Genomic DNA, 26,541 nt, shown 5'->3' on the forward strand with positions numbered 1-26,541 from the left:
ATACAAGGTATAAAAGGTTGAAATACCAAAATGTGAATAATACATTTGTCCAAATCAGAGATACATACTTATATAATGCAAAAACGAAGTTTGAGCTCAACGTAATGCAATAGGTCTGGGTGTTTAATTCTAACGGCTCGCGTATACTTATAATGCTCTAATGAAGATATAATACAGTTACAATGTCGTTGCTATTTTGTTTAATAAAATGTTAATTGAACGACAATTTCGAAAATATAGTTTTTTTAATTTTGTAAACGATTTATGTGTATTTTTAACCGATTTTGACTAGAAACAATTTTGACCTAACGTGTAAATTTTGACAACATTTTGACTTTTCTAGGCAGGTCAAAAATTTATAACAGTGTAACGCATTCTTAACATTCGATAACAACAAAACAACAATTGAAAGTAAAACGGAAGCAATTATGTTTCACTTAAAACCGAAGTTATTCTACTGTTTTTATTTTCCTGTGCTGCCTGTTATTTCCTGTACAAAATAAAAACATTTTTAGCACTGGCCATCGGTTTATGCAAGAATAATCGTCAATGCCAACGCAAAAATGAAAGTAAATAGTACACGACTTTTGTCATTTTAATACAAAGTTGCAAAAAAGTAAACGTTTCATATATTCAAATTTGGAATTTTTACGAAGGGGTTGAAAAAATCACGAGAATAAATTACATTAGCGGGAGTTCGTAATTATATTTTTTGATTTACTGGCTGAAAGAATGCGTTGTTTGCTTGTGTGGCATAACAACATATTTGCTCAACAGGGCTTGTGAATATACATTTAATAAATACAAAATAACACGCGTGTTCCACAAAAAGGTTCTACGATTCGTAGAGGGGCACAGGGTACTAAACTCGTTTTTCTGACAGATGATTAACAGCATATAAAACTCACTCGAAAATGTACCATAATTACTTCAAAAGTGAAGACTATAACGATTTATCGAAGCAGAGACTGAATTGGGACTACAAGGCCTGACGTCACAATACAATCGACTAAACAGTAGCAAACTTGGATGCTTAAGAGTTATTCAACACTTTGTTGAGCAGAAACTATTGCCAATGTATAAATAATTTTTGCGTACTATAGCAATTTAAACAATGACAAACATGAGAACTACCAAAAATCTTTTGTTTGACCTTAATTTACAAATCCGCTTGTCTTTTTATTAAATGAGATGACTATTAAATGCTACTTAAGTCATTTAAAACGTCGTAAAATTTATCCAAAGATTCATCGAAAGATTCAACTTCTTGACTCTCGTCTTTTATCTGGGCAATGTGCTGCTTAAAGTCGCTTGGCGTAGAAGCAGGAGAAATAACACTGTTCTTCGAGTCCAAAGTCAACGACTTTCTTTTAGTTGTGGAAGGTTTGTTGACGATTTCATTTTTACCAGACTGCAAATAAATAAACAAGTGTATGACTATTGACTGCTATATCTGATCTATATATTTTTGCCCGATTACCCTCTACTGGTAGATGATAGGGTGGAAAATGGCTCCTATGATACTTCTACGTATTTGTGGCACTCTTACGCAGGGTTCTCAAACTTTAGTGATCGCGTACCACATGGTTTAAGAACAACCCATTTTAAAAGCTTAGCATATAAATAACCTTCTAGCAAGTCGACGTTTGTAGTCTATTCTAACGGAAGGTGATAGAGAGGCCATCTATCACGAAAACCAAAACAAACGAAAATGAGTTTTTATTTTAAGCACGAATCACAACAAAGTACTGTATAGCAAAAGTTTTAGGTGGGCCGCGTAACAACCTGAAAGATTGTTTTTGTGGAATTATTGAAAAACAATATTTTACGACGCTGTAAACTCCTGCCAATATTGCGTTAAGACTTTATAAATTCGCGCACAGCGTAATTTAAATAGAGATTTTATACTCTCGATATTGTGATCATTGATAAAAACAGAAGCATTAGCACAAATAAAAGACAAACTAGGTAGTTTTACCATAAATATGTTTCATTCGTACGAGCTAAGTATCTTAGTTCGAATGATTCACCCACTTAGGTATTCTATCACGCTTTGCTCCAGTTTGTTTCGATTTTGAAATATGAACATCGCATCATTTTAAAAAATGAACATCGAGTTTTACCGCCCTATAACTTTTTCTTACATTAAATGGGTGTGTCAAACATGCAATAAATATTAGTGTTTAGAAAAATACATTCTAACTAAAATACTAGCTATTTTTTAACATATTGACTTACGTTATACTTAATGATATTAGAATCATATTGGGTCGTTGTTTTCATATTGGTAGACGATTCATCTACGAAGTCTGTTTGTTGACGTAAGTCTTCTTCCGCTTTAAAGTTAGATTCCTTTTCGATTTCCAGGGCTCCTTGAAAGAGTTTCATCACGTTTTTGGTGACCTGAGATTGTGGAGACAGCTGATCGGAGATTGCATCAGAGTTATTCATTTCTCATCGCAAGTTAAAATTATGTATTTTGGGGGAAAAAATAGTCTACATACGAAATTTACACCAACATGTACGATTAAAATAAAAACACAAATTTACAAACCAAAAATCAGTCTGCTAAGATAAAAATTTAAATGTATTTCACTCGTATTAAAACATCATAACGTAAAAATGAAATTTGACAATCCCAAACCACTGCTGTAATTTAGTGGTGCACTAGCCAAGCCTGCTAACACTGAGGTAAGGTTGTCAAATTCCTTATTTGTTATTATGTTTATTCCATTTCCTAAGTTACTAGTTACTGTAGACATCATAAAATGAAAAACATTTTATTTATCTTTTTTTGGATGTTCCTTTCATTCAAATATTGTGCTATCTCTGTTTGATGGGCCTGCCTTTTCAGGATAACATGCACGATTTTACGCGTCCTAACCACAAATGTACTTTGCAAACTAGTTGTACTGAACATATTTAATAGAGCGTATTTTCTTTTAAACATAGTCTCAACGTATTTATGTTCGAAGACCAAAAATATTAGTGTCTATTTGGTGTCTTACTATTCCACTTTAGTTTTTAAACATCACACATAACTTTTATGGAAACTTTGTTTAACTTATATTTATATATTTTTTTCAAGCATGCTACACCAAATGAACCTTTTTCAAATGCGTTGGTGTTTTCATTTCTCTAGATCTGTGCCATACTAACTGATTTCCTTTTATTTTTGTTCAGTCGTATAGTAATCCATCTTAAAAATTTTCTTTCTCGAAAATACCAGGGAATACAGCGTTTCACAGAGGGTTAGTTGGAATATAAATTTTACGACTTACGACCAAGAGGTTAAAAACATTATCCATCATCCTTTATTCATTTATTTATTGTAATAATTTTTTGACCTGGTTAGGAATAGAATGTATTTTAACTCGTAATAAAAATGGATTATTTGTTCTATTGTACATTACAGCCCACAGCGTAGTAGCTTGTATACAGTAGATAGAGTGTGTCTTCATGATATTGTACGTCAGGCGCAGGCCTTTGTGTGCCATGTCAGGGTTGAGTATTATAAATTTTATGATACAGTTGTTATAATAGACCTAATTTAGATAAAAATCATAAGAAAGTATTTCGCGATATTTATAAAAATGGTTTTGCTAATGTTATTTAAATCAAGTGTAAAACTGGCCGCTTTGTTTCTTGTAAGTTTTTTTTTCTTCTAGAGAGCAACTATAATAATGTCAAGCATAATAAAGCCAACGTACGCTATTATTTAACATTATTGTGGTTTCCAATTTTTTGTCGGATGAAGGGGGCATTCAGGCCATGCTCCGAACCAAACTATATTTTTGTTCCAACTTTTATTATGCAAATATTCCAAAATTTTAGCGCTTTGGGCGTACGTTCATCCATTTTACTACAGATCCAGTACCAGTACAGTAGGCCTACAGTTTTGCCTAAAAATTGAATGACTATTATTTATGCTGCCTATTCTCTGTATCATATACATACGACTTATTTACTTTTATCTCACATCTTTATTATCGTATAATTTCAATTTTTCATGTATGTTTTTTATTACTTTTTGTAGCTTGGTTTGCAAAATTAAGCCCTTCTCTAGTAAACAGCCTTAGGCCTACAGTACCCTTAATCCGGCCCTGCTCCTGTCTTACAGTACCGCGACAGCCACAATAAATCATTACCTTAAATACGATTACGTCATAATAACGTCAAAAATACTCAATTCGTTATCAGCAGAAACTTACAGCAACAATTGCGATATGATATTACATGCATTAATGCACGCTGTTTTCTCTAACTGGTTAGGACCTACCCATAAAAAACGTTTTTTGTTTAATGTTAACAATAGTTTCGTCGAAGCACTTCCTGTATAAACATTAGGTTTCGCTAATAAAAAACATAGCAGCAATACTGTCTGACAAATTTCTGCATTCAAAGACCCAAAAGGCCAATTTACGTTAACGGTAGTGACACGCACGATTTGTGAATTAGCCGTTAAAAAACGTCATCGTGATATGCGGTTTTCGCATCTGTCTTATGGTAAAATCCGTTGGATATGTACGAACAACGCGGCTGTCATACGTTCTTTCAGAGGACATGTTCTCCGTTGTTTTAAGAAAATAATGTGATTTTTGTTGTGCCTTCTATCACATATTACTAGAAATTTTAACTTAAAATGATTTGTGTTTTAAACAGGCAGTGTTGTCAAGTTTAATCAAACGTAAACCTGATGGATTATACATTTTTTGTTTGGTTTATTAATTTTCAGCTTAACGCAAATGTGTTTTGTAAATAAGCATCTCCCCAACAAAGTTCAAGTTGTGGCGTCATTTTAATAGATTGAAAATAAGTCGTTATAGTGGTTTATGTTTTTTGTACGTTGCTTCCTTACAAACCCAATCACTTTCAAACCCTTACCAACAAAATTCACAGAACAGATGATTTTAAAAGCTCCCATCTAGATATGGTCCACGAGAGGTTTTTAAAAAATTATCACATAAAAAAATTAAATAATTTTTTAACTATTAAAAATAATTTTTTAACTTCATATTTTTAAGAAACTTTTTGATAGAAAACCAACATTTAATTCGTCACAAACAATCGGTTCTACTTTTACTTGCACATCGATATGGCGTATTTTGTGACGTAATACTTATATAACCACAAACAAATGCTTCATCTAATCCTAATGGATATGTAAAAGCATCCCGATTTTAAGCTTTAAAAAATGGTAGCTCTATACATGCTGTATGTTTACGTTTTGAAGGGATCTTTTCAGCCTAAAAGCTTCGTTCACCCTGAAAGTGAAACTATCAACAATGAAAATTTCGCCAACTTGTTTTCTTATATTAATGCGCTTCGCACGAATTCCTTTTGTTTTAAATAATAACATACCATCAATAGTGTAACGGCCCTATTTAAATTACTTAATAAACTATAGATTAACAATTACATTGATCGCATTTCCTTTAAGTATTTTTTATTACACCTTCATTGTGATCACATGGATGACGACGCCCTGAAGACTCAAATTTAAACCAAACAAAGGCATTGTTTGCGACCCATTTTAAATTTGCAAATTGAAACTTTAAAATTCAGTTACATTTGTTTGCATAAAATGCCTAAAAATTGCTCGTTTGAACAACAAAATTGTCAGTTAGAATTTATTTCGGGCCGTCGAGACCTTTATGAGTTTCGCTTGGTACCGCTTATGATCAAAGGTTGACGAACCTTGGCCTAAATAATCAGCCCACCAGTTCAATTTGTCCACCACAAAAGAACCCCATAAAAAACTATAAATCGATCATTTAAACTACGAGCATATATATTGTCTCGTATTTACAATTATGTTCCTGAAAGCACTGCATTAAATTTGTTACCATCGTAAAAACAACCTGTTTTATAGGCTACTCTGATTTTGTTTTGTTAGAATCTCTGAATAACCGTTAGAAGTTGTTACATCGCAAATCTACATTTTTGTAAACTGTTCCCCTTTCCGTGTAATTTAAATGGTTAAAAACACCGCCTCATGCGGTCACGATGTCGCCTCGTTTTTTGTTGGAAACGTAGCCGTTTGGTTTGCTGAGTTTTTAAGCTGCTAATGTTTTATTGTTAATGCCTTTGCAGAAGTAATTTAAAACCTAAATTTGACCTAACTGTGTGAAGTTACGTTTTCTGTGTATTTGAACGCAAGCTGATATTTTGGTAAGTGTTGTGTTGACTGTTGTAAGTGTACATGTAAACATAACTCAGTGTGTAGTAATTGTAAGAATTGTCATTATTGTTCGTTGTTACGGCAATTGTTTTCATTGTGCCAACAATAACTAACCTAAATATCATGTTATTATTACAGTTTGGCTTCGTACCGACACATATTTAATTGAAGACCCAGGCACAAACGTTTCGGTGAGATTTGTGCTATTTGTTGTTTTGTGTTGAAATATGTATATATAATTTGCCTATTTGTTGATTTTAGAAAAACGCTCACTCGCCTACATAATTGCTCGTCCTGCCATTTCAAGCCTTTAAAGCGTGTCAATAATAAAGTTTTGGTTAGATGCTTTTGTGGAATCTTTGGGGGAGAGAACTGTGTAGGAGGGCGCGTTTTTGAATCGTCAAACCTGAAGTACCCGTTTGGGCGTCTGCGTAGGCCTGGACGCAGAAGTAGACGCTACATTCGAAGTTTTCGAAACGTTTTTTTGTAAACGTTTTGCACCGAAGATTTTTAAACGTTTTTTGTAAACGTTTTGAACTGAAGAACAGGCCATATTGCCCACAATGCCCGGAAGTGAGAGTGGACATTCCTATAGATCTTCTCCTATGCATAGGAGAACAGTACAGCTAACTAAACATGCTGTACCTTCTTAAGCATGATAAAGATCTGTTAAATGACTGGTACAGAGCGGCCGAAAATGCAATGATGTATAAGGATGCATCATTGGTTAAATTAGTTAGTAAACGTATTGAAGAAGTTTCAGTGCGTCTAATATTCAAAGTTATCGGACTGGTTACCACCTGGCGAAAAACGTGATGATTTCCAGCAGCAATTAGATGGAGTCATTCATGGCAAGATGGAAATGGAAAATAGAATTACGCAGTTTGAACAAAAGCTGATAGATAACATTGGACATGACCTTACTTCGAGTTCCTTGACATGTCTAACATCTCCTGTTGCTCAACGAACAATTTCAGCTGTGAAGCATTTACCTGTTGCAAGTGAAAGCTCACACTCTTTAAAGTCTACGCGTCGTTCTGGAAGTGTTGCAAAGACCCTGTCAAGTACCTCATCCAGTACAAAGAGACTGGAAGCTAAAGTTAGACTTGAGAAGGCACGCGTAAGATCATCACATGTTGCAAAGGAGCAGAAACTTGAAAACGAAAAGCTGAAACTTGAAAACGAAAGTCGGAAACTAGCAGCACAAAAGGAAGTTGAAGAAGCAGAAGCTGAAGTTAAAGTGTGGGAGACAGCGTCAAGGCTGTCTGTAGAAGATCATGTTGTAACACATGTTAATACTTGTGATCTTCCTGTTTTAGAACCACCTAATAAAATCGTTTCTGAAGAGGAAGTCCGTTCTCCATTTAAACTGGTTCTGCCTCAGTCTACCGTTACACAGGAGCACAAACATGATTATGATCCCCCAGCTAAGGAGGAAGTGACACAAAGGGAAAGTAATGCTGTAGTTCGTGGAATTATGACTGCAGTTGGAGAAGCAATGTACACCCCCAAAACGGATGCTGTAAAGTTTAATGGAGAACCAATGGAATATTGGCCATTCATCAGAAGTTTTGAAACAATGATAGAGAAGAAGGCACCATCTGACCAGGTGAAATTAAATTATCTGTTGGGCCATTGTAAAGGAAAAGCATATTCTCTTATAGAGCATTGTACAGTTTTACCCCCAAGTGATGGATACAATGAGGCTCGATCCATATTATATGATAATTTTGGTAAACCTTTTATTGTTTCGAGGGCGTTTGTTCGCCAACTTACCAGCGGACCTAACCTTAAACCTGATGATTCAGATGGCTTGCAGCATTTTGCTACTTCATTGCGAAAATGCCTTTTAATTTTGAAAGGTTTAGGAAATTTCAGTGACCTAAATACTGCTGATCGCCTTGTAGAGTTAGTACTCAAACTACCCTACAGTTCACAGAATCTGTGGAAGCGACGTGTGGCTACCATTCTCAGGGAGTCTGGCAAAGAAGCAAATTTCCAGCATCTGGTGGAATTTGTTGAAGAAGAATCCGAGGTTGCCAATACTGTTTTTGGAAAGCTGTTGGTTCCTCGCAAAAGAGAAGAAAAGAAGCGGACAGAAAGACAAACGAAAAAGAGCTCTGTTCACACCGTTGTAACAAAGGTGAACAGAGCGCCAACCCAGCCCGTTTTTGTTAGGCCAGTACCAAGATGCTTGTTTTGCAGTCAAGGACATTTATTTGTGAATTGTCCATGTTTAAAGGCAAAGACAGTTGCGGAAAGAGCCGGCTGGCTACGTGAAAAGAATCTGTGCTTTAATTGTTTACAGAGTGGGCACATTGCAAGACTCTGTAGAGAAGCTGAGAGAAAGGCACCCACCTGAAAATGATGTGCCTTCGACATCCAAAGTGAGTTGTAACAGAGTAAAGGACGGACACAGCGCCTATATAAGTGTTGTCCCTGTCAGGTTTCTCGCCAATGGCAAGGAAGTGGAGTCCTATGCTTTCCTTGATATTGGTTCAGATTCAACGTTTTGCCATGGAAAGGAAGTCATTGATATAGAAGACGCAATGTCAGTGGACCATATTCCAGTTTGTTCATACACCTATCCTACTGAAGAGCAATTACAGCATTTACCTCATTTAAAGGGACTGGATATGTCAAGAGTTGATAGCCAGGAAATAATGTTGTTAATTGGCACCGATACGCCATATGCTCACCGAACCTTAGAAATTAGAACTGGAAGAAAGAAGGAGCCATTTGCAGCTCGAACACCTCTAGGTTGGTCTCTGATCGGTCCTTCTCCAGACAAGGGATACATTAAAGCAAACCGAATTCAGACAGTGGAGCTTGATCACCAAATACAAAGATCGTGGTATCAAGATTTTCAAAAGGAACCTGGAGAACTAGAAATCCCAACTTCCAAGGAGGACAGAGAAGTTTTAAAGTTGATGAAGGAAGAAGTCCAGCATGTCAATGGACACTACTACCTTCCTCTACCATGGAGGCCAGACATGAAGGAACTAGAGAGCAATTTTATTATGGCAGAAAGAAGACTGCAGTATTTAAAGAAGCGCCTGCAAAGAGACGAAGCGCTTCGCAATAACTATGTGGATAAAATCCAAGAGTACATTGAAAAGGGATATGCCCGCGAAGTGCCGTCCCACGAGCCTGTCACAGGACAGGAGCGGTATCTTCCTCACCACCCAGTTTACCATCCACAGAAGCCGGGCAAAGTCAGAATTGTATTTGACTGCACAGCGAAGTACAAGGGCCTGTCTTTAAACGATGCCCTCATGCAAGGCCCTAATCTCGTTAATAGTTTGATCAGTGTTTTGACCCGATTCCGACAAAATCCGATTGCGATTGTCGGTGATGTGGAAGCGATGTTCCACCAAGTTCGAGTCAAAGAGAGTGATGCCAATTCGCTTAGGTTTTTATGGTGGCCAGAAGGCAACATGGAAAGAAGACCCACTGTTCACCAAATGTTAGTTCATATTTTCGGAGCCACATCGTCTCCATGCTGTGCCACATTTTGCATGAAGCACACAGCCGACATGTTCGGACACGAGTTCGACAAGCATGTGTCTGACATAGTGAAAAACAATTTCTACGTAGATGATTGTTTAGCATCTGCTTCCACAGAAAAGGAAGCCATAAGCACTATATCCCAACTGAGTCAGTTGTTACAAAAAGGTGGGTTCCATCTAACAAAGTGGATTTCAAACAGTCAAGCAGTTTTGGATACCATACCTGAAACAGAAAGGGCAATATCAATGAAGGAAATATTTCCACAGGAGGGAATTCAAGAGCGTGTGCTTGGTGTGTTCTGGGATGTTTTTCGAGACACATTTGGATTTCGTACAAAGGAAACTAAAGAGGAAACTACGCTTACCAGAAGGAAAATGCTATCAGTCATCAATTCGCTGTATGACCCACTTGGTTTTGCAGCACCTGTTATTCTTGCCGCCAAGAAAATCCAGCAAGAGGTCATTCAGATGAAACTAGGCTGGGATGATGCAATCCCAACGCCTCTCTTAGTAAAGTGGAAGGAATGGTGTTGTCAACTTCCAGAGCTAAAACACCTGACATTGCCAAGGTGCTTTACTCCACCCAATTTCGGCAAAGTGATAAACCGTCAAATACATTACTTCTGCGACGCATCTGTTAACGGCTATGGTTTTGTTGCTTATCTTCGTCAAGAAAATGATGCTCATGATGTTTATTGTTCATTTCTGTGTGGAAAAGCCAAGGTCACGCCACCAAAGAGTGAAAGCATTCCAAGGTTGGAACTTGTTGCAGCTGTTCTTGCAATCAAGGCTGACAAGTGGTTAAGAAACAATTTGGATGTCTTTGAGTGTGAATCTGTTTTCTGGACAGACTCAAACGCTGTTTTATTCAGCATTCGCAATGAGCGAAAGCGATTTTCAACTTTTGTGGCAAATCGATTGTCAAAAATTCACCAGCAAACTACTCCATTTCAGTGGAGGCACGTGAGGACTAAGCTAAACCCTGCTGATGAAGCATCACGTGGGGTCACCGTGAAGAGGTTGCTAGGATCCAGTACATGGCTAAAAGGTCCAGCATATTTATGGAAAAGCAAAGAGTTTTGGCCATGCACTTCTAGCTCAGAAGAAAAGATACCGGACGAATTCAAGCCCATAGAAGCAAAAACGTCAATGGCAACCTGCTGCGGTTCTATAACGCCATTGGAAACCTTTGTTCAAAGATATTCATCTCTGAATCGCCTAAAAAGGGCAGTAGCGTGGCTGTTGCGCTACAAACGTTTCCTACGTTTCAAGAAAGGAGGAGTTTCACAAGGAAGACTTACAGTTCAAGAGATTAATGAAGCAGAGTTGGAAATTGTGAAGTTTGTTCAACGCTTCGCTTTTCCAGCTGCATTCAAGGCACTATTAGAGTCAAATTCAAACGCTGATAGGCAGACTCGTCGTTGTCTTAAGAAGTGCGACCAAACGAAGTGTTTAAATAAACTGAATCCCCTACTAATGAATGGTGTCATAAGACTTGGAGGAAGATTGGACAATGCACCTATACCATTTGAGTCCAAGCATCCGATTATTCTGCCCAGCTACCATCACCTTACGAAGCTGATAATAACCTATTATCACAAAGAAGCAGGTCATTCCGGAACTGCGCACACCTGGACGTTAATTCGCCAAAAGTATTGGATTATTAAAGGCGGTGCCGCAGTTCGGAGCACTCTGGCCCATTGCATACTATGTCGCAAGCGCAATGCGCCGCGCGGCCAGCAACTGGCAGATCTACCCGTGGCTCGTTTGAAGAACAGCGAACCACCGTTTGCGCACACTGGAATTGATTATTTTGGCCCGTTTATTGTAAAACGTGGCCGCAGCGATGTGAAAAGATACGGCTGCATTTTCACTTGTATGACTATGCGCGCAGTGCACATTGAAATCGCTGAGGATTTATCAACTGACGCATTTATTAATGCCTTACGAAGATTCATTGCAAGACGAGGAAAGCCAATTGAGATATACAGCGACAATGGAACCAATTTCGTTGGCACTGAACGTGTTTTGCGCGAACTACTGGAACGAATAGATGAAAAGGGACTGGAAACGCACCTTCAGCAACAAGGAATCAAGTGGTCGTTCAATCCGCCTGCAGCCAGCCATATGGGCGGAATATGGGAAAGGATGATCCGTTCAATTAAAAAGATTTTGATCGGAATGTTGCATAAAGCACCTAGCATCAGCGAGGACACTCTTCACACGCTGATGATAGAAGTTGAGAATATCCTCAACTCGCGACCACTGTGCCTGACAAAAGAAGAAACCTCGAAGAAGGAGATATCGTTCTCATCGTAAGCGAATCCATGCCCCGCCGTGGCTGGGACATGGGTCGTGTGATCAAAACCTATCCGGACAAACATGGAGTTGTCCGACATGTGGATCTAAAAACGCAATCGAGTGTCGTAAAGCGATCGATTGCAAAATTATGCCTCATCGTAAAGGCGCGCACCGGCGTGCATCCGACACGCTCCGACAACTAGTCGTCGATTACTAGATCGGAGTGTGGTGCACAAAAGAAGGATGATATGGAAACGAACGCTCTGCTGGTTCACGCTTGCTCAAATACAGGCGTGACTATCGCGATTGCGAATGTACATACAGAGAGGCTTCGGTCTTTCGACTTTGCGTTGATTTGCGCCGTTTTTTCGATGTCAATTGAAATGTACTGTCCTGTGTCGAACATTTAGGGGGGAGAATGTTACATCGCAAATCTACATTTTTGTAAACTGTTCCCCTTTCCGTGTAATTTAAATGGTTAAAAACACCGCCTCATGCGGTCACGATGTCGCCTCGTTTTTTGTTGGAAACGTAGCCGTTTTGTTTGCTGAGTTTTTAAGCTGCTAATGTTTTATTGTTAATGCCTTTGCAGAAGTAATTTAAAACCTAAATTTGACCTAACTGTGGGAAGTTACGTTTTCTGTGTATTTGAACGCAAGCTGATATTTTGGTAAGTGTTGTCTTGACTGTTGTAAGTGTACATGTAAACATAACTCAGTGTGTAGTAATTGTAAGAATTGTCATTATTGTTCATTGTTACGGCAATTGTTTTCATTGTGCCAACAATAACTAACCTAAATATCATGTTATTATTACAGTTTGGCTTCGTACCGACACATATTTAATTGAAGACCCAGGCACAAACGTTTCGGTGAGATTTGTGCTATTTGTTGTTTTGTGTTGAAATATGTATATATAATTTGCCTATTCGTTGATTTTAGAAAACCGCTCACTCGCCTACATAATTGCTCGTCCTACCATTTCAAGCCTTTAAAGCGTGTCAATAATAAAGTTTTGGTTAGATGCTTAATCTTTGGGGGAGAGAACTGTGTAAGAGGGCGCGTTTTTGAATCGTCAAACCTAAAGTACCCGTTTGGGCGTCTGCGTAGGCCTGGACGCAGAAGTAGACGCTACAGAAGTTATAGATTTTCATATTGACCAAGGAATGCCCTTTTGAGAGTATGCATGTAAAGTTGAAATATTAGAAAAAAACCTAAAATATTGTAGTAATAATGAAACCATCGAAAAAAAAAAATTGGATTAAAATTAGAATTTTTTCAGTTTGTCTTGATTCGATTATAACTAAAAATTCACAAGTTTTAGAAAAACGAACTATCGATATCATATAGTCGATTCATACTTGTTCACAACTGTACAAATAACTAGGTGTTTTGGCGAAATTGCGTTAACCAGAAACCTTCACAAAAGTAACTTGTATTTGCTCGTAAGCTATACCAAAATATTATGGCGGTTTCTTCTTATTGTGTAATATCTGTTTGCGTAAACGTACTTGTTTAACAGGTTAAAACATATAGCCTAGTGTATGATGAAAAAAGCACTTAGGTATTTTTAAAGGAATCAAACTATGAATAGTTTGAGGGCAGATATGACCTTGCGCCATTCTGCAATATATTTCAGGGTATATTTAGGCGGTAAAGTGACCTTATAAATTAGAATAGATACTAACGTCAAAATAAAATTGGTTTAATTGAGAAGCGAAAAAATAAACTTGTCGTAATTAATTTGAACGTATAGTTTAAATCTCTAGATACTGTAGATATAAATGCAAGAATCTTTAGCAAGATTTTTGAAGTTACTTGAACTATTACTTCGCGTTTTGAGATAATTTGACTTTAATAATACTTTTCAGTGTCATTTACACAAAAAGGCTAGATTCACCCCAATGTTGACCGTTAAGTTTGCACGATAAACTGAGCAAACAGTGAACGTCTTGTAGTTCAAGTGAACAAAAGTTATTTTTTTAATAAAGGTTTTTAAGACATCATAGCGTTTTTTAAGGTTTGACAAAGTATTTGCGGACATTTGATTCAAACAAAATACGTGACTTGTTTATGTTTATTAATATTTGAGTAAAGTCGACTTATTTTATTTTGCAGAAAATTGCTTATGTTTAAAGTGTTCTTGTTAAATTTTGGTTAAAGGCGGTGGCTCTTTTACCCCATTTCCAGTGTTTGAAAGCTTGCGCGAACTACACAATTGTAGTATATTTATAAATATGTTTGTGCATTTGTTCTCTGTATTTATTATGTAGGCTGTTAAACTGGAGCTTCGGCCATTCATTCAAATCAAGAGAAAATGTGAGTCATAAATACGACCGGTTTTAAGGCAAATTCATTAACAGTTAACGTTAGACTGGCGGACTGGAGGTGGATTTTACTACTTCTACTGCTAAATCTTTAGTTCAAATTGTTGTTTTTCGCTAGTTAAATTTTCGTTTGATTAAAAGTACACGACCTGACAACCTGTTGTGCTTTGCTTGCGAAAAAAGTGATTGACTTGGACTTTCTGTTTGCAAATGACCTGACTTGGTTTTCGATTTTGCAACATGCACTGCTGTTTACCTCGCGGCTGATAATTTTAAGGTATCGTTTTTGAAAAGCCAAATAAAAGAACGATTACTTATCCACTTGTTATAAGTTAAACACACCCTAAAATTTTCAGCCTGTTCTCCCCCATGAAAACAAATCGAAACATACCTGATTATCATATGTCAAAGTGTCTTGGCTAGGCCTAGGCGTGCCTGGATTTGACGGTAAACTTCTGTCCCGCGGGTGAATCAGTTCACTCTGCGACAAAAATATTAATTAAAGGTTAATCTTTGTTTAAATATATGTTTTTCGAGAATATCAACAATTCTGCGTATCCTATATATTTCGTCACTGCACTAAAACATTAGGTAAAAATTGCAAACAGATCAGCAAGCCTAACATTCTTATATAGCGGTTAAAACAACAACTTTCCTAATTTGTTTTTTAATTTTAAATTATTTTGTTCTGTTCCTCTTTTTCTTTTTTCTCGCAATAGACTAACATGTCTTAAAAATTAAAATAAAGACACAAAAGCTTTGCCATTGGCTCGGTGCCCCAATTGTTGTGTATTACTTTTAAGTAAATATAACTATACATTTTCATACCGTCCACGTCTCCACGACCCAGTCTCCTAAACTTAATAAATTGTTGAAGCGATAAGATCAAGTGATACAAATAGGTAGGGCTACCATATTTTCAGCACACGAAAAAAGGACATTTATTTGCCGGCAAGAAAAACGAAAGTAGAATTGTTACGTTTGAGTTTGATGATGTTTTACATTTGCTTGGTGTTGCAGACAAAAGTTACAAAAACAAAGTAAAGCAAAAGTTACAAAAACGGATACAACAACAAATCAAATTTATTTTTCAGATTCAGCCCATGATATATTTTGCAGTTCCCTTAACTTTCGCCAATAAGGAATGATCATTTTTAACGATATCGTGAAATTGTTTACACGAAATATCATTGAAAGTATATAAAACCGTGGCCTAAAAAATCCTCGAAACTGATCCAACTAATGGGGTGTTAATTTCTTTGCACCATTGTGGCTGCATCAAAGAAAAAATGGGTTGAGCATTTGCATTATAGACCATAATACTAAAGTAAAATTGCGCTAGTTTGGGCTGTTAAACTATTTGTTGGAAAACCCTTTTCAAACCAGCAATTCAACATGATTCATGGCTACAGTAATTTTTGGAAATAAATACAACGTCTCGCCTAAAAGTTTTGTTGAAAATATAAAACTATAAGCAATTAACTCAAAATGCGAAACAATAGGACATTTGGGCATTTTTGAGCGTCCTCGGAGGACCATTCACTTTTCTTCAGAAAAGAGGACAAATCCTCCTAAAAGAAGACATATGGTAGGCCTACAAATAGAGCCGTAATTACCACCGGTGCCATGCCCCAGAGCGTGCGTAGCCCCAATGCAAAATTAAGATTTAAATTGTTTGATTTACCGTACCAACTAAAGTAAACTTTTTATTACTAGGGCGATTATTTTTTGACTTGTCAAAAAAAGTCAAATTTTGTCAAAATTTACACGTTCGGTCAAAATTCGTCAAAATCAATCAAAAATGCATATAAATCGTTTACTTAGTTTTGAGTTATATTCAACGTCATTTTAACTGTATTATGTCTTCATTAGAGCAATATACGGTAGCCTATATAAGAGCCTGAAAAATTAACCACCTAGCATGGGCGCCCGCACGGGGGGGGGGGGAAAGGGGGGACACTTGCCCCCCCTGGAATTTCAAAATGCGAATTTTAGTATTATTTATAAGTGTAATATGTATTACTTATGAAGTTTAAAATTATTATACATTATCCATTCCCCCCAGTAGCGTATCCAGGGGGGCGGGAGTTCTTACCCCCTTTTTGTAAGTGATATTATCGTTTTTGATCGTTGTCATCGTAACAAACTGTTCGAAGCGGCGTGCTTTTTAAGTAATTGGATCACGCGTCTTAATCTAATGCGAAACCAAAATCGAGCGCAAAACGCCGTTTTTCGTCTTTTGTTTGGTCGACCGTAACCGCTGGAAGTTTTTCTCTTTCGTTATTTGTTTAGGTCAGGGGTGTCCAACTCAAACATGCCGGCGTGCCAATTTTTATCCTATAACTTCTTCCCGTGCCAAGGTTTAGTAATATAATTCTTTCTTATAATAAAAGCGTTTTTTTACAAATAATGAAAACGTGTAGTAGCAGTGCGCCTTCTTTCTTTTTTTCTCGCTAAAAAACGTCGAGTTATACCCAGTAATGTTCCTCGCTGTTCGGTCTCTGCGCTAATATACGATGTTGGTGTAACATCGACATTTGTTTAACAGAAGCAGATTCTTAAAAGGAGGTATAATGGTGAATGTCGTGCGCGTTTCAAAGTCTCCATTTTTAAGTAATGATGGTTAACGCAAAAGTATGCTCTTTAAGCATACTCTAAGACCACGTGTCAAGTGTGCAATGGACACAACTTATTTCCCCTCAACCGCAGCTTGTAATTTAGCTGACTTTCACACAGCGCGGCGCAGATGTTGCGCTAATCGTGGCATAATAACACCCGGAAAAAACGATCTTTGTTTAGTATTGCAGGTGGTGAAAGACGTGCTTGTAATTTAGCGCTCGTTCCGTTCATGGAACTTGAAAACTGCGCTGCTGATAGTCGAATTATGTATGATTCTACCAGAATTATTCACACATATTTCACGGTCTTGTTTTTTTTTTTTTGCCTGAAGTTAACGATTGCACACCGTGATTTCGCAGCTGGCGCCTGACAGGATTGTCGATGACGCACGTAGTCGCATTTGCTGGACGTGTTTGGTTGTTTCTGATTAGTTTTTTTCTCACGTCTTGCAATCACCATTCTATGACGTCATACTGTCACTGTTTTATGACGTCATTATTCAATAACGTCAGACGAAAAATAGGGTAATTCCCTAAGTTGAAAATTCAGTACCCCCCTTTTTGATTTTCTGGTTACGCCCCTGATTGCCCCCCCTGAAAAATTTTCTGCGGGCGCCCCTGCCACCTAAGCCTAGTTTGTCACATTAGGCTCAGCTTGAACTTAGTTTTTGCATTATATTGTTGTTTATCTCTGATTTGGACAAATGTATTGAACAGTATTTGCTGTCTTTTTTCGCTTGTGATTTGCAATTATTCCATTTCCTATTTCGATAACTAGGTCTTTGTTAATTTTATGAAATAATTTTTATGCTGTATTTTAACTGTTTACACAACATTTTTCTAAAATAATTAGCGTCTTGTTTGTTTGTCTTTTTCAAATGACAAAAATATCAACTAAGGATTTTCATCAGTTTTGCATAAAAAATAACTGATTTGCGTTCGACCGGTAGTCAGTAAAACATATAAAACGTGTGGTTTAAGACGCCAAGACAGTAATGCAGTACTTCAAACAACAACGTCGTGTTTAAAGATTTATATTTTCCAAGGTCAAAAAAATATATTTGTAGGTCAAAATTTCTTATTTTTTAGTTCAAAAAATAATCGCCCTAGTTATTATATAACAAATCGACATGTATGCAAAGCTTTATTTCGTTAGTGTGCCACTTGCTAAAATATTTAAGAACCACTGATCTTCGAAATTATTCCTTGCAGAGTTGGATCTATTGTAATTTGTAAATGTAATTGATGTAATTACTTACAGGTTGTAATTGAGGCATTTTCATTCTGTGTAATTGTAATTAAGTTTAGCTCAATACATTGATATTGAAAAAATTGAAGTTTCAATGCCGGAAATTGTAATTGATGTAATGAATTACCGTTTTTAATGTAATTGAAACATTTAAGGGAGCAATTGTAATAGTAATTGTCATTGTAATTGAACTTAATTAATGTAATTGATCCAACTCTGATTCCTTATGAGTCATGACTAAATGTGACAATCACAAATTATTGATGCAACTCGCATGCTTTTTGAAGACGTACAGCAGCTGAGCTGCAAGAGCATTCGCAAAATGTATTCGCCTATATTTAGGTCTACTATTATGTTTTAACCAAAATTTATGAATGTGGGGTATTATTAACTCTTTAATTCCTTGCATGAGCAACTATTACCTAAAACAAACAAAACACGGGCATGTGCAGCCCTCAGTCATATTTGTTGCCTATTTGAAAGGCTTTGCTTGAATCCTATTTAGCCTATCTTTGTAGAGTGTTAAACCCGTTTAAAGAAATATTTTAGCCTAACTGAGCTATGCACAACATGGCACTCTCTCTCTCTCCCTCTGTTAACTATTTGAAGAAACTCCAACTGAATAACTGATAGAATTTACCGGGATACTTTTTCAATTACATATTTTCTTGTAACCGTGATGAGCTAGCGCCGCGTTGACTGTGACTTTTTGAATCTATGACGTCTTTCGGATATGATCGTCACCATTGTATCATACGTTAAATCTCTTCAAATTGAAAGTTTAATAGGCTTAACGCAATGGATATTTTTGCGCTTTGCTTATACCTTTGTGACAGCTGTGGGATCAACAACCCTCACAATTTATTTTTATAAATTATCTTGAAATGTGGCGTGACGTCACATCTGAAAAAAATGCCTCCCATATTTCATCAAATCAGCGCGTTTTAAGCCTTTGATAGGCGTAGATTTGGATAAAATAAACTAAAATTGTCTTTTGAACTTACATTACTGTTTTTGCGCCCCAACAGATTTGAGCTTGCACTTCTGGGTTTCGCGTAATTTTCATAATCTGGTCCACGTTTGAACATTGCACGGATGTCTTTTACCTATAAAGAAATAAACCTTTGTAGTTTTTAGACATTGAAGAAATAAAATATTTCGGTCATATGAGTTATTTGATTTAAAAAGTATCTAATATCTAGAAATACGTTTTAAAATATATATATGTTGTATTGCATATAGCATATACCCATAAACAATACAATAATACCTTGACGGGTGGTGGTTCAACCACTCCACTAGTTTCTTCGGTTGAAACTTGACAAAGTTCACGCTTTTCCAGATGCTCATCTTTGTTTCCAACCATATCTATTTTCGCAGAACAAATGGTTTTTACTTCATCCTATGTGTTTAAAAGTTCCTAAATAATGTCGTAGATGAAAAATCGGGAACGAACAGATGTTAGAATAAGGTTTTGTAACGTAAGTTATATTTCTGCCTGTTTTCGGTCTTTGCAAGGCTAAATCTACTACTAAGATCTGCTTATCAATCTACTTAATTTTCGTGTCAAAAACAATCGAGGTTTCCACTTTAATAATAGGGTTAAAATAATACATCACAACATTTCGAAAGTGCATAAGAATTAACCATTAATACTTAAACAGTTCCAATGTGTATAGTAATTAGGTAAAAATGTGGGTTATGTGCGTAATTTCTTTATTTTCTAAATCGGCCTAAGAATTCCAAACACGTATATCTGGGCTTTTCTGTCATGTCTGGGCTTTCATTACCAATGGTTGATTTCTACAGCAGGTTGACCAATAACAATTTTCTACCTTGGACGATTTCTGAGTAGGCTACCTTTGTGCGTATTGCGTGAATATGGTTTGTGTTGAGTTCAATAGGCACGAGTGGCAAAATGTCACTGGTCAGTGGACACCCACAATAGATACTCTAAACCTATTGGAACTTACGCAAACACTTTACCTTCAACAACTTAACATTTGAAGTTCTCTCTTGTAACATTTTGAAACAAGGCCTACAACAACTTTACCTACAAAAGTGCGGCACAAACCCGAAACAATTTCAATAAGTCCATCCGACTCAAATCACTAAACAAACAACACTATGTTTTATGCTACGGATTTACGCCGCCTTTAAGTTTAGCAGTGATATGTTACTGATTGTTTAAGGCCAGGCATGGCAGTTTTACGATCTGCTTGCTAGCTTTCGTAATATTTCTCACCAAACCGATGTTAAAATCTGTAATAAGCTTTACGTGAAAACAGTACAAACCAGCGCAGCACGATAAGAGATTACTTCGAGGTAAAGCTAATCCGCAGATTCGTCGAAAACAAACTTCGGACGCGTAAAATAAAGCCACTTCTCACAAATGCATTCAACGACATCGACCGACAAAACCAGTCAATATCTAACGCACTATGCAAACACTCGCGCAGCTTAGCAAACAATGCCGTTAAATGCTTTCGCCTAATTTTTGCATTTACGCTTGCACAGTTGCCATTTCATTAAATGCTACGTTAAATACGATTATCTACACGAGCTATGTCTGGATTTACATTAACCTTGAATTCTTGCAATGTATTGCTTCTTCAGATACCTATAGTTACACTGACAAGCTGTTCCCAGGTTTACATCTATGGAAATATGCAATATTTGTTAATTTTAAACTAGCTCGATTTCGAATAGCAAGTTATTGCTCTTAATCTAATTTTATTGCTAATCCCCAAACAACCTTTGGCTCGCTTTCAGGTAATTGTGGCTATGTACTATCGTCTATAATATGATGAATGACGCTGACGGGAAGTTTAACTAACTAATCGAGTGGGATAAATTCAGTAGCGTTTCAAATTCGTTTAGAATCTTATTTGATTTTGTTTAGTTAAACCCTACAAAATCTTCGATAACGTCAGTGTGAAATATTTCACCATATTTCGTCATTACAACTTAGTGTTAATTGTAGAGTCTATACTTCATACGATGTGTACACCTGGCAGAAAATATCGGTTTATTGACAATTAATAGCCTTCCTAAAATGTTTGACCAACATTTAGAAAGTAAATATTACAGCTATCGGTACTCAAGTATTTTTTTTTGTAGATAAATTATCTAATTGTAGCTATTTAAGTTTTCGCATCTGAAAATCTTGTTTCACATATCCACACTTCCAATCGAATGTTGCTAAAAAGAGTTTTTTTTCATTTTTAAGACCATTGAGCTTTCTATATCGATTTACTGGTAGTTAAATCAATTGTAAATGTAAGACGGTATTCATATTGAGGCTCAACTTACATTTCTTTCTATCAGTGTTTTTCAAATAGTTACTGTCTTTAGTGAAGTGCTTCTCCAATATTTCTCTGTTGTTTTGGTTGGGCGTTGTACTTGAACATTTTCTTATTCTTATTGGTTTAACAACCGGTTGTTCAGTAGAGTTGTCGTGTCGATTTCCTGCTAAAGAAGCTTCTGACTTCTCCGCTTTTGTAAAAATCAATGGTTGAGAAAGGGATTGCTTCTTTTGTTTAAATTCCGGTGGCCGGAGTGATAAGGTAACAGTAGTTGAATACATTCCACGTTTTTCTAAAACCGACATCAAGGCAATTTATTACATAGCTATGTGAATATTTTCTATATTGGTGATATGTAATATACGCCTATGTGGTATAACCTGTGGTGTACAAACAGTGCATCTTCCTATACATTACCAGGTATTTCAACCATTTTAATTTGAGCTAACTATATAATCTCCATGTTCTTACTAAGAAAAGCAAGCTCTCGTGCGATAAAACGGATGTATATAACGAGGCGCATAGTCTAGCCCTAGAGGATATAATCATTGGATATATTGCTTGACTTAGTTGACAATTTGGATGTTTGCTATATATTAAATCCTATTCCAAATGGACCATTTACGCTACACTTTAAAAATTGGTCGCTACACAAAAATGACAGAAAATAACTGAGTAGAGCGGTAAAGGTTGTATTAATACGTCTATAGCTGTATTTATACGTCTCTTTTAATCTACAAATTTAACACATAGCAATTGAGCATTCCGATTTTTAGATTTTCGTATAAAACCCAGCAAATGTTTTAATTGTAATATACTTTTTTTATTTTGTGTTCTTACCAAGTGATGTAGTTTCTTTATTTGGTGAATACTGAATGTTTTGTGAGGCATGATTCCCACAGGAAAATTGATTAACTGAAGTTTGACTGTGAACTGAATTGCATTTTGTGGCTGCAAGCCGCTTCTTTGCAACATCTGTTGTGTAAAGATGTGAGGGAGCGCCACTTAAGTTTTTGCTTTCCTGCGTTTCATTGGCTGCTGTTGGAACCAGGCCTACATATTCTTATACAACAGTTAGGTTGAATAGAAGTTCAACAGTTTTTAAAGTAACGATAAAAAACGATGAGAATACCATACTTACTTTGTCTGTTGACACCAGCATCATGTCCAGTCTTTTTTATTGCACAATCAAAGTTATCTTGAAACGTCGGAGGCACAGATGATAGCCCACCAGAATGCAATCTTTGCTGAGGCGTATTGTCACGGCATGATGTTGAGGAAGGCATGGCGTTGGCCTTTCGTGGTTCAGTAGAACCAGTTTTATCACATTTGCTTAGGGTGATCTTTGATCCATTAACAACTGTTACTCTTCCTTGTTGGATATTTGTTGATTCTTTTTGATATCCTGCTTTTTGATAGCTGTTGTTTTCCTGTAACAATGCAGAAGATAATTTGCGTGATGTGCTGTGTTCATTGGAGATGTTGTGGTGATTTAGAAGAACATGGGCTGACTTAGACGCGACTGACTCAACAATAGAGTTTTTGTGCGTACAACTTTCGGAGAACCCACAAATACTTTTCTTCTTTGGTGTTTCTTTTACATTGCGTTCATTGTTATTTTCTTTTTTTATTGTATTAATTCGATGTGAAGTACGGTGACAGGTTTCATCGTCTAAACAAGATTGACTTAAATCGTTATACAAAGTTGGAATATTATTATTTTTGTCGCCCTCAAACTTGGTGCTTGAACAATCGCACGCAGTTTTTTTACCACATGTAACTGGCTGATGTTCTACAAAACAACCAGAGCAAACAACCTTCTTTGAACGTCGTTGAAAATGTAACACTGGACTGGCAAATCCTTTTTTAGAATCCGGAAAAACTGCTTTCGACACGATTTTTTCTGGTTTAACGCTATCTGTTCCATCTTTTGTCGTGTTGTCGGTAACATACTCGCACAACACTCTCCGGGACGGACTGGAAGGTCGTGATCCACCTAGTCGACATACGTTTAAGTAATCTGTAGACTCGTCGACTCCTTGAGCATTACGAGCATTAGATCTTAATAGCACGTTTCCCAACTGCACTTTTGGGTGTTCTGTAGATATCTGACAGTCTTGCGCTTTGTTATTACTCTCAGGACATTTACTTGTAGGATTATATATATTTGAATCTCCTTTTACATTTCTTCTCACTAAAGCCGTATCTACTGACCTATTTGGGGAATCAAACTGTGTGTCAATACCATCAACATTTACATTGGAGGCAACGCTCACTTTTCTTGAACTTTCAGCTGTTGAATTTAAATTCAAAGACGTTGATGAAACAGACTTTAGAGATGAAAGCGAAAATAATGATGACGATAAAGTCGGAGTTGAAGTCGTCATAGCTGTTGCTTCACTGTCTTGAGAGATGGTTCTTGTAAAATCTGGGTTCTTTTGCTGCACACCCGACAGGCTTTGAGTTCGTTCACGACATGGTGGAATGCTTTCTTTGTTCATAAACTTACCTGATCTTTGCTTATCTGAATGTTGAAGTTCACCTTGATTAATCCTCAAACTGTCGTTTATCTTCTTTGGAACATTGTTAGTCTCATGTTGATGGTAAACCTGAGAAGGCACATGAGTTTGACCTATTACGTCAGATGATGCAAGTACCAATGACTTTTCACTTGACGATAGGTCATTGATGTGTGATATTGTATTATTTAAAGTTTGATCTTGGTTGATTTCACGGCTGCCCTTCATAGTATCAGTGCAGCTGTTGGAAGTCTGAATATCCCTACTTGAACTTTGTTTATCAATACACACGTCGTCATTTTGTTCGTCATCATCAGATTCGTCTGTTTCTAAATACGTAACAACATTGTCTTTCGCACCTACTAAACTAGCTACATCAATGTCTTGGATAAGTTTTTTTTCTTGCTGATTTAGCGAGCCCAAAGCAATATCATCAGGTTCAACTGGAGGAACGACGTTTTGACGGAATACAAAGTCAGCATTTACTAAATCTGGTTGCAAATGCGATGCTGTAGTTGGCTCTTGTTTCTCAATCCTTGCGCTAGAAACAACTAATAGTTCTGGTAGTTTGGAAGTTGCTTCTTCATGATCATGTTTTGTTGCGCCTACATGAAAGTACGAATCTTTCTCTTTTGCTTTTCGAAATATTTTCGACGCGTTTCCCCTGTTGGATAACTGAAGTTCCATTGCGAGCGCCATCATCTTTGATGGAGGGATAGTTGTATGAGAACATCGATCTTCATTCTTTGGGTCCATACTAATGACACCTTTTCCATCCCAAATGTAACCAGAAATATTGTCCTTAGTTTGGTTGCGGTTAGTTGACATTTCAGGTATAGCGTTTATTTTTTATTCAACTGATATATATTTAAAGAAGTTAAAAGTCAAACTGACTCAATTAGGTTCACTACATATAGGCTGTCGGTAGTGATATTGTTCATATTTTTTATATAACCATCTAAACACCGTTTTCTGTCAACAACAAATGTTGTTTTTGTGACATAGTCTATTATTTATTTGTTTTGTACTGCTTGCTTTTTATATTAATTAATTTTATCAATAACTACAAAATTCTGAAACATATTTAGACCTATAAACGAATTTGTTCGGGGCGTTTAATTGTTTAGAAGTTTATTTCTTAAACTTTGCGCACGGCTATATTAATCCTAGCAAATTGAAACAATTTATCATAGCTAGCCTACATCAAAATCTTCAAATTGTTCTCATAGAAAGCTAGGTAATATAGAACACCAAGTCTCGCTATTTTGTCATTGTTAGCCTATACGACATTAGATCACTTATTTGTATACCTGGGTTTATACTTCAGGCGGGGTTTACCTTGACGTGTGCAAATCACTTAAAAGTACTGTTTTCTTTAGAAAAGAAAATTTTAGGAAAAGAAAGAAAATTTTAGGAAACTTTAAATATCTTTGTGTCCCAAATATTTAATATATAATATTATTGTTTTTTACATTTGGATCATGTTCAATGTAAATATTTTGTTCAACTATTACTACAAACAGGCTAAATGGTTTCAATTAGTGGACTATCCGTTTTTCGGATATAAAAAAATGCCCCGGAACGTACATGGTATATAAAGAGTTTTTGATTCAAATCGTTCATGCCAATATTTACAAATTTCCGTAAGCCGAAGCTCATTCAGTACCCAACAAAGAAAATTAGAAATACCAAACCGAAGTTCTTAGTACCATAATTTTGCCCTACCCGTAAATGTTCGTGTATAAAGGAATACTGTGACAATTCTAAAAAGCACCAAGGAATTCTCTACGATATACGCAGGGAAATGCAACAGCAGCTGGTCGATTGATTTTGATTTTGCCTAACGGGACAAAACATTTGCGTTTAAACAAAAAAGATAAAATTATATTTAGACCAGGGGTCGGCAGCCTACGCCATATTCGGCCCGCCTTTGTAAATCATTTCCGCTTATGTAAATTGCCCGCCACTTCTTTACATATTTGGCACGAGTGTATCATTTTTACATGTTACATCAAAGTTTTTTGAACGCATTTGTCGCCTTTTTAAGTGTAGTTAGACGCATTTTTTGGCTACAAAAAAATACTAGGTCCGCCACTGCTCAACAGTCGTTATCACAAAATGTTTTAAACCTTTACATATTTTGTATGTTTTACTTAAAATTCTATACACAAAAGAAAGAATGGAAGTACATATATCATGTATGATTTAATTTGGGAGAGGTAATGATCCATACTGCGTTAAAGCGAGGGTAAAAGCGAGGAGGATCTACTGTATACTGCGTTAAATAAAGAAAGAAATTTAGTTGGCAGCGAAAAAACATATAGGCCTAGCGTTTGAAGTTTAACTTTTGTTGAGGTAAATCTCTACCGGTAAAGATGTATTAAATTTCAACTTTTAAAGCTTAATAAAGTTTTTATTTTTCTATATAATTCTGTAAAAACATCATAATGTTATATTTTAAGGCCCGTTTCAAATTTTTTTTAAACCATTGATCATCGTGTAAATTTACTAACATTTTCTACGTTATACGTTA

General features: G+C 36.4%; 1 protein-coding gene across 2 annotated transcripts; it reads right to left on the bottom strand.

The window, feature by feature from the left end:
- Positions 1-25,066, bottom strand: LOC146160308 (uncharacterized). Of its 2 annotated transcripts, none has more exons than XM_083385444.1 (8): positions 22,631-25,066; positions 22,330-22,542; positions 21,497-21,781; positions 19,455-19,552; positions 19,189-19,290; positions 14,709-14,798; positions 2,239-2,403; positions 1-1,411 (listed from the first exon to the last, which is right to left on the bottom strand). In XM_083385444.1, exons 1-8 carry the CDS (start codon positions 24,834-24,836, stop codon positions 1,199-1,201), a joined length of 3,372 nt encoding a protein of 1,123 aa, XP_083241570.1. In that variant the 5' UTR covers positions 24,837-25,066; the 3' UTR covers positions 1-1,198. The 2 variants fall into 2 exon arrangements, with proteins under 2 accessions (XP_083241570.1, XP_083241569.1); XM_083385443.1 differs by having other exon boundaries at positions 22,330-22,551.
- Positions 25,067-26,541: the final 1,475 nt, after the last annotated feature.

The sequence above is a fragment of the Ascidiella aspersa genome, chromosome 3 (genome assembly GCF_963924565.1).
Source record: "Ascidiella aspersa chromosome 3, kaAscAspe10.2, whole genome shotgun sequence".
NCBI lineage: Eukaryota > Metazoa > Chordata > Ascidiacea > Phlebobranchia > Ascidiidae > Ascidiella > Ascidiella aspersa.

Coding starts and splice junctions, on each gene's coding strand:
- LOC146160308 (XM_083385443.1), bottom strand. CDS start 24,836: ATGTCAACTAACCGCAACCAAACTAAGGACAATATTTCTGGTTACATT. Junction 19,291..19,454: donor TTGAACCACCACCCGTCAAG/GTATTATTGTAT, acceptor ATTTCTTTATAG/GTAAAAGACATCCGTGCAAT. Junction 2,404..14,708: donor CTTTGACATATGATAATCAG/GTATGTTTCGAT, acceptor CCACAATCTCAG/GTCACCAAAAACGTGATGAA.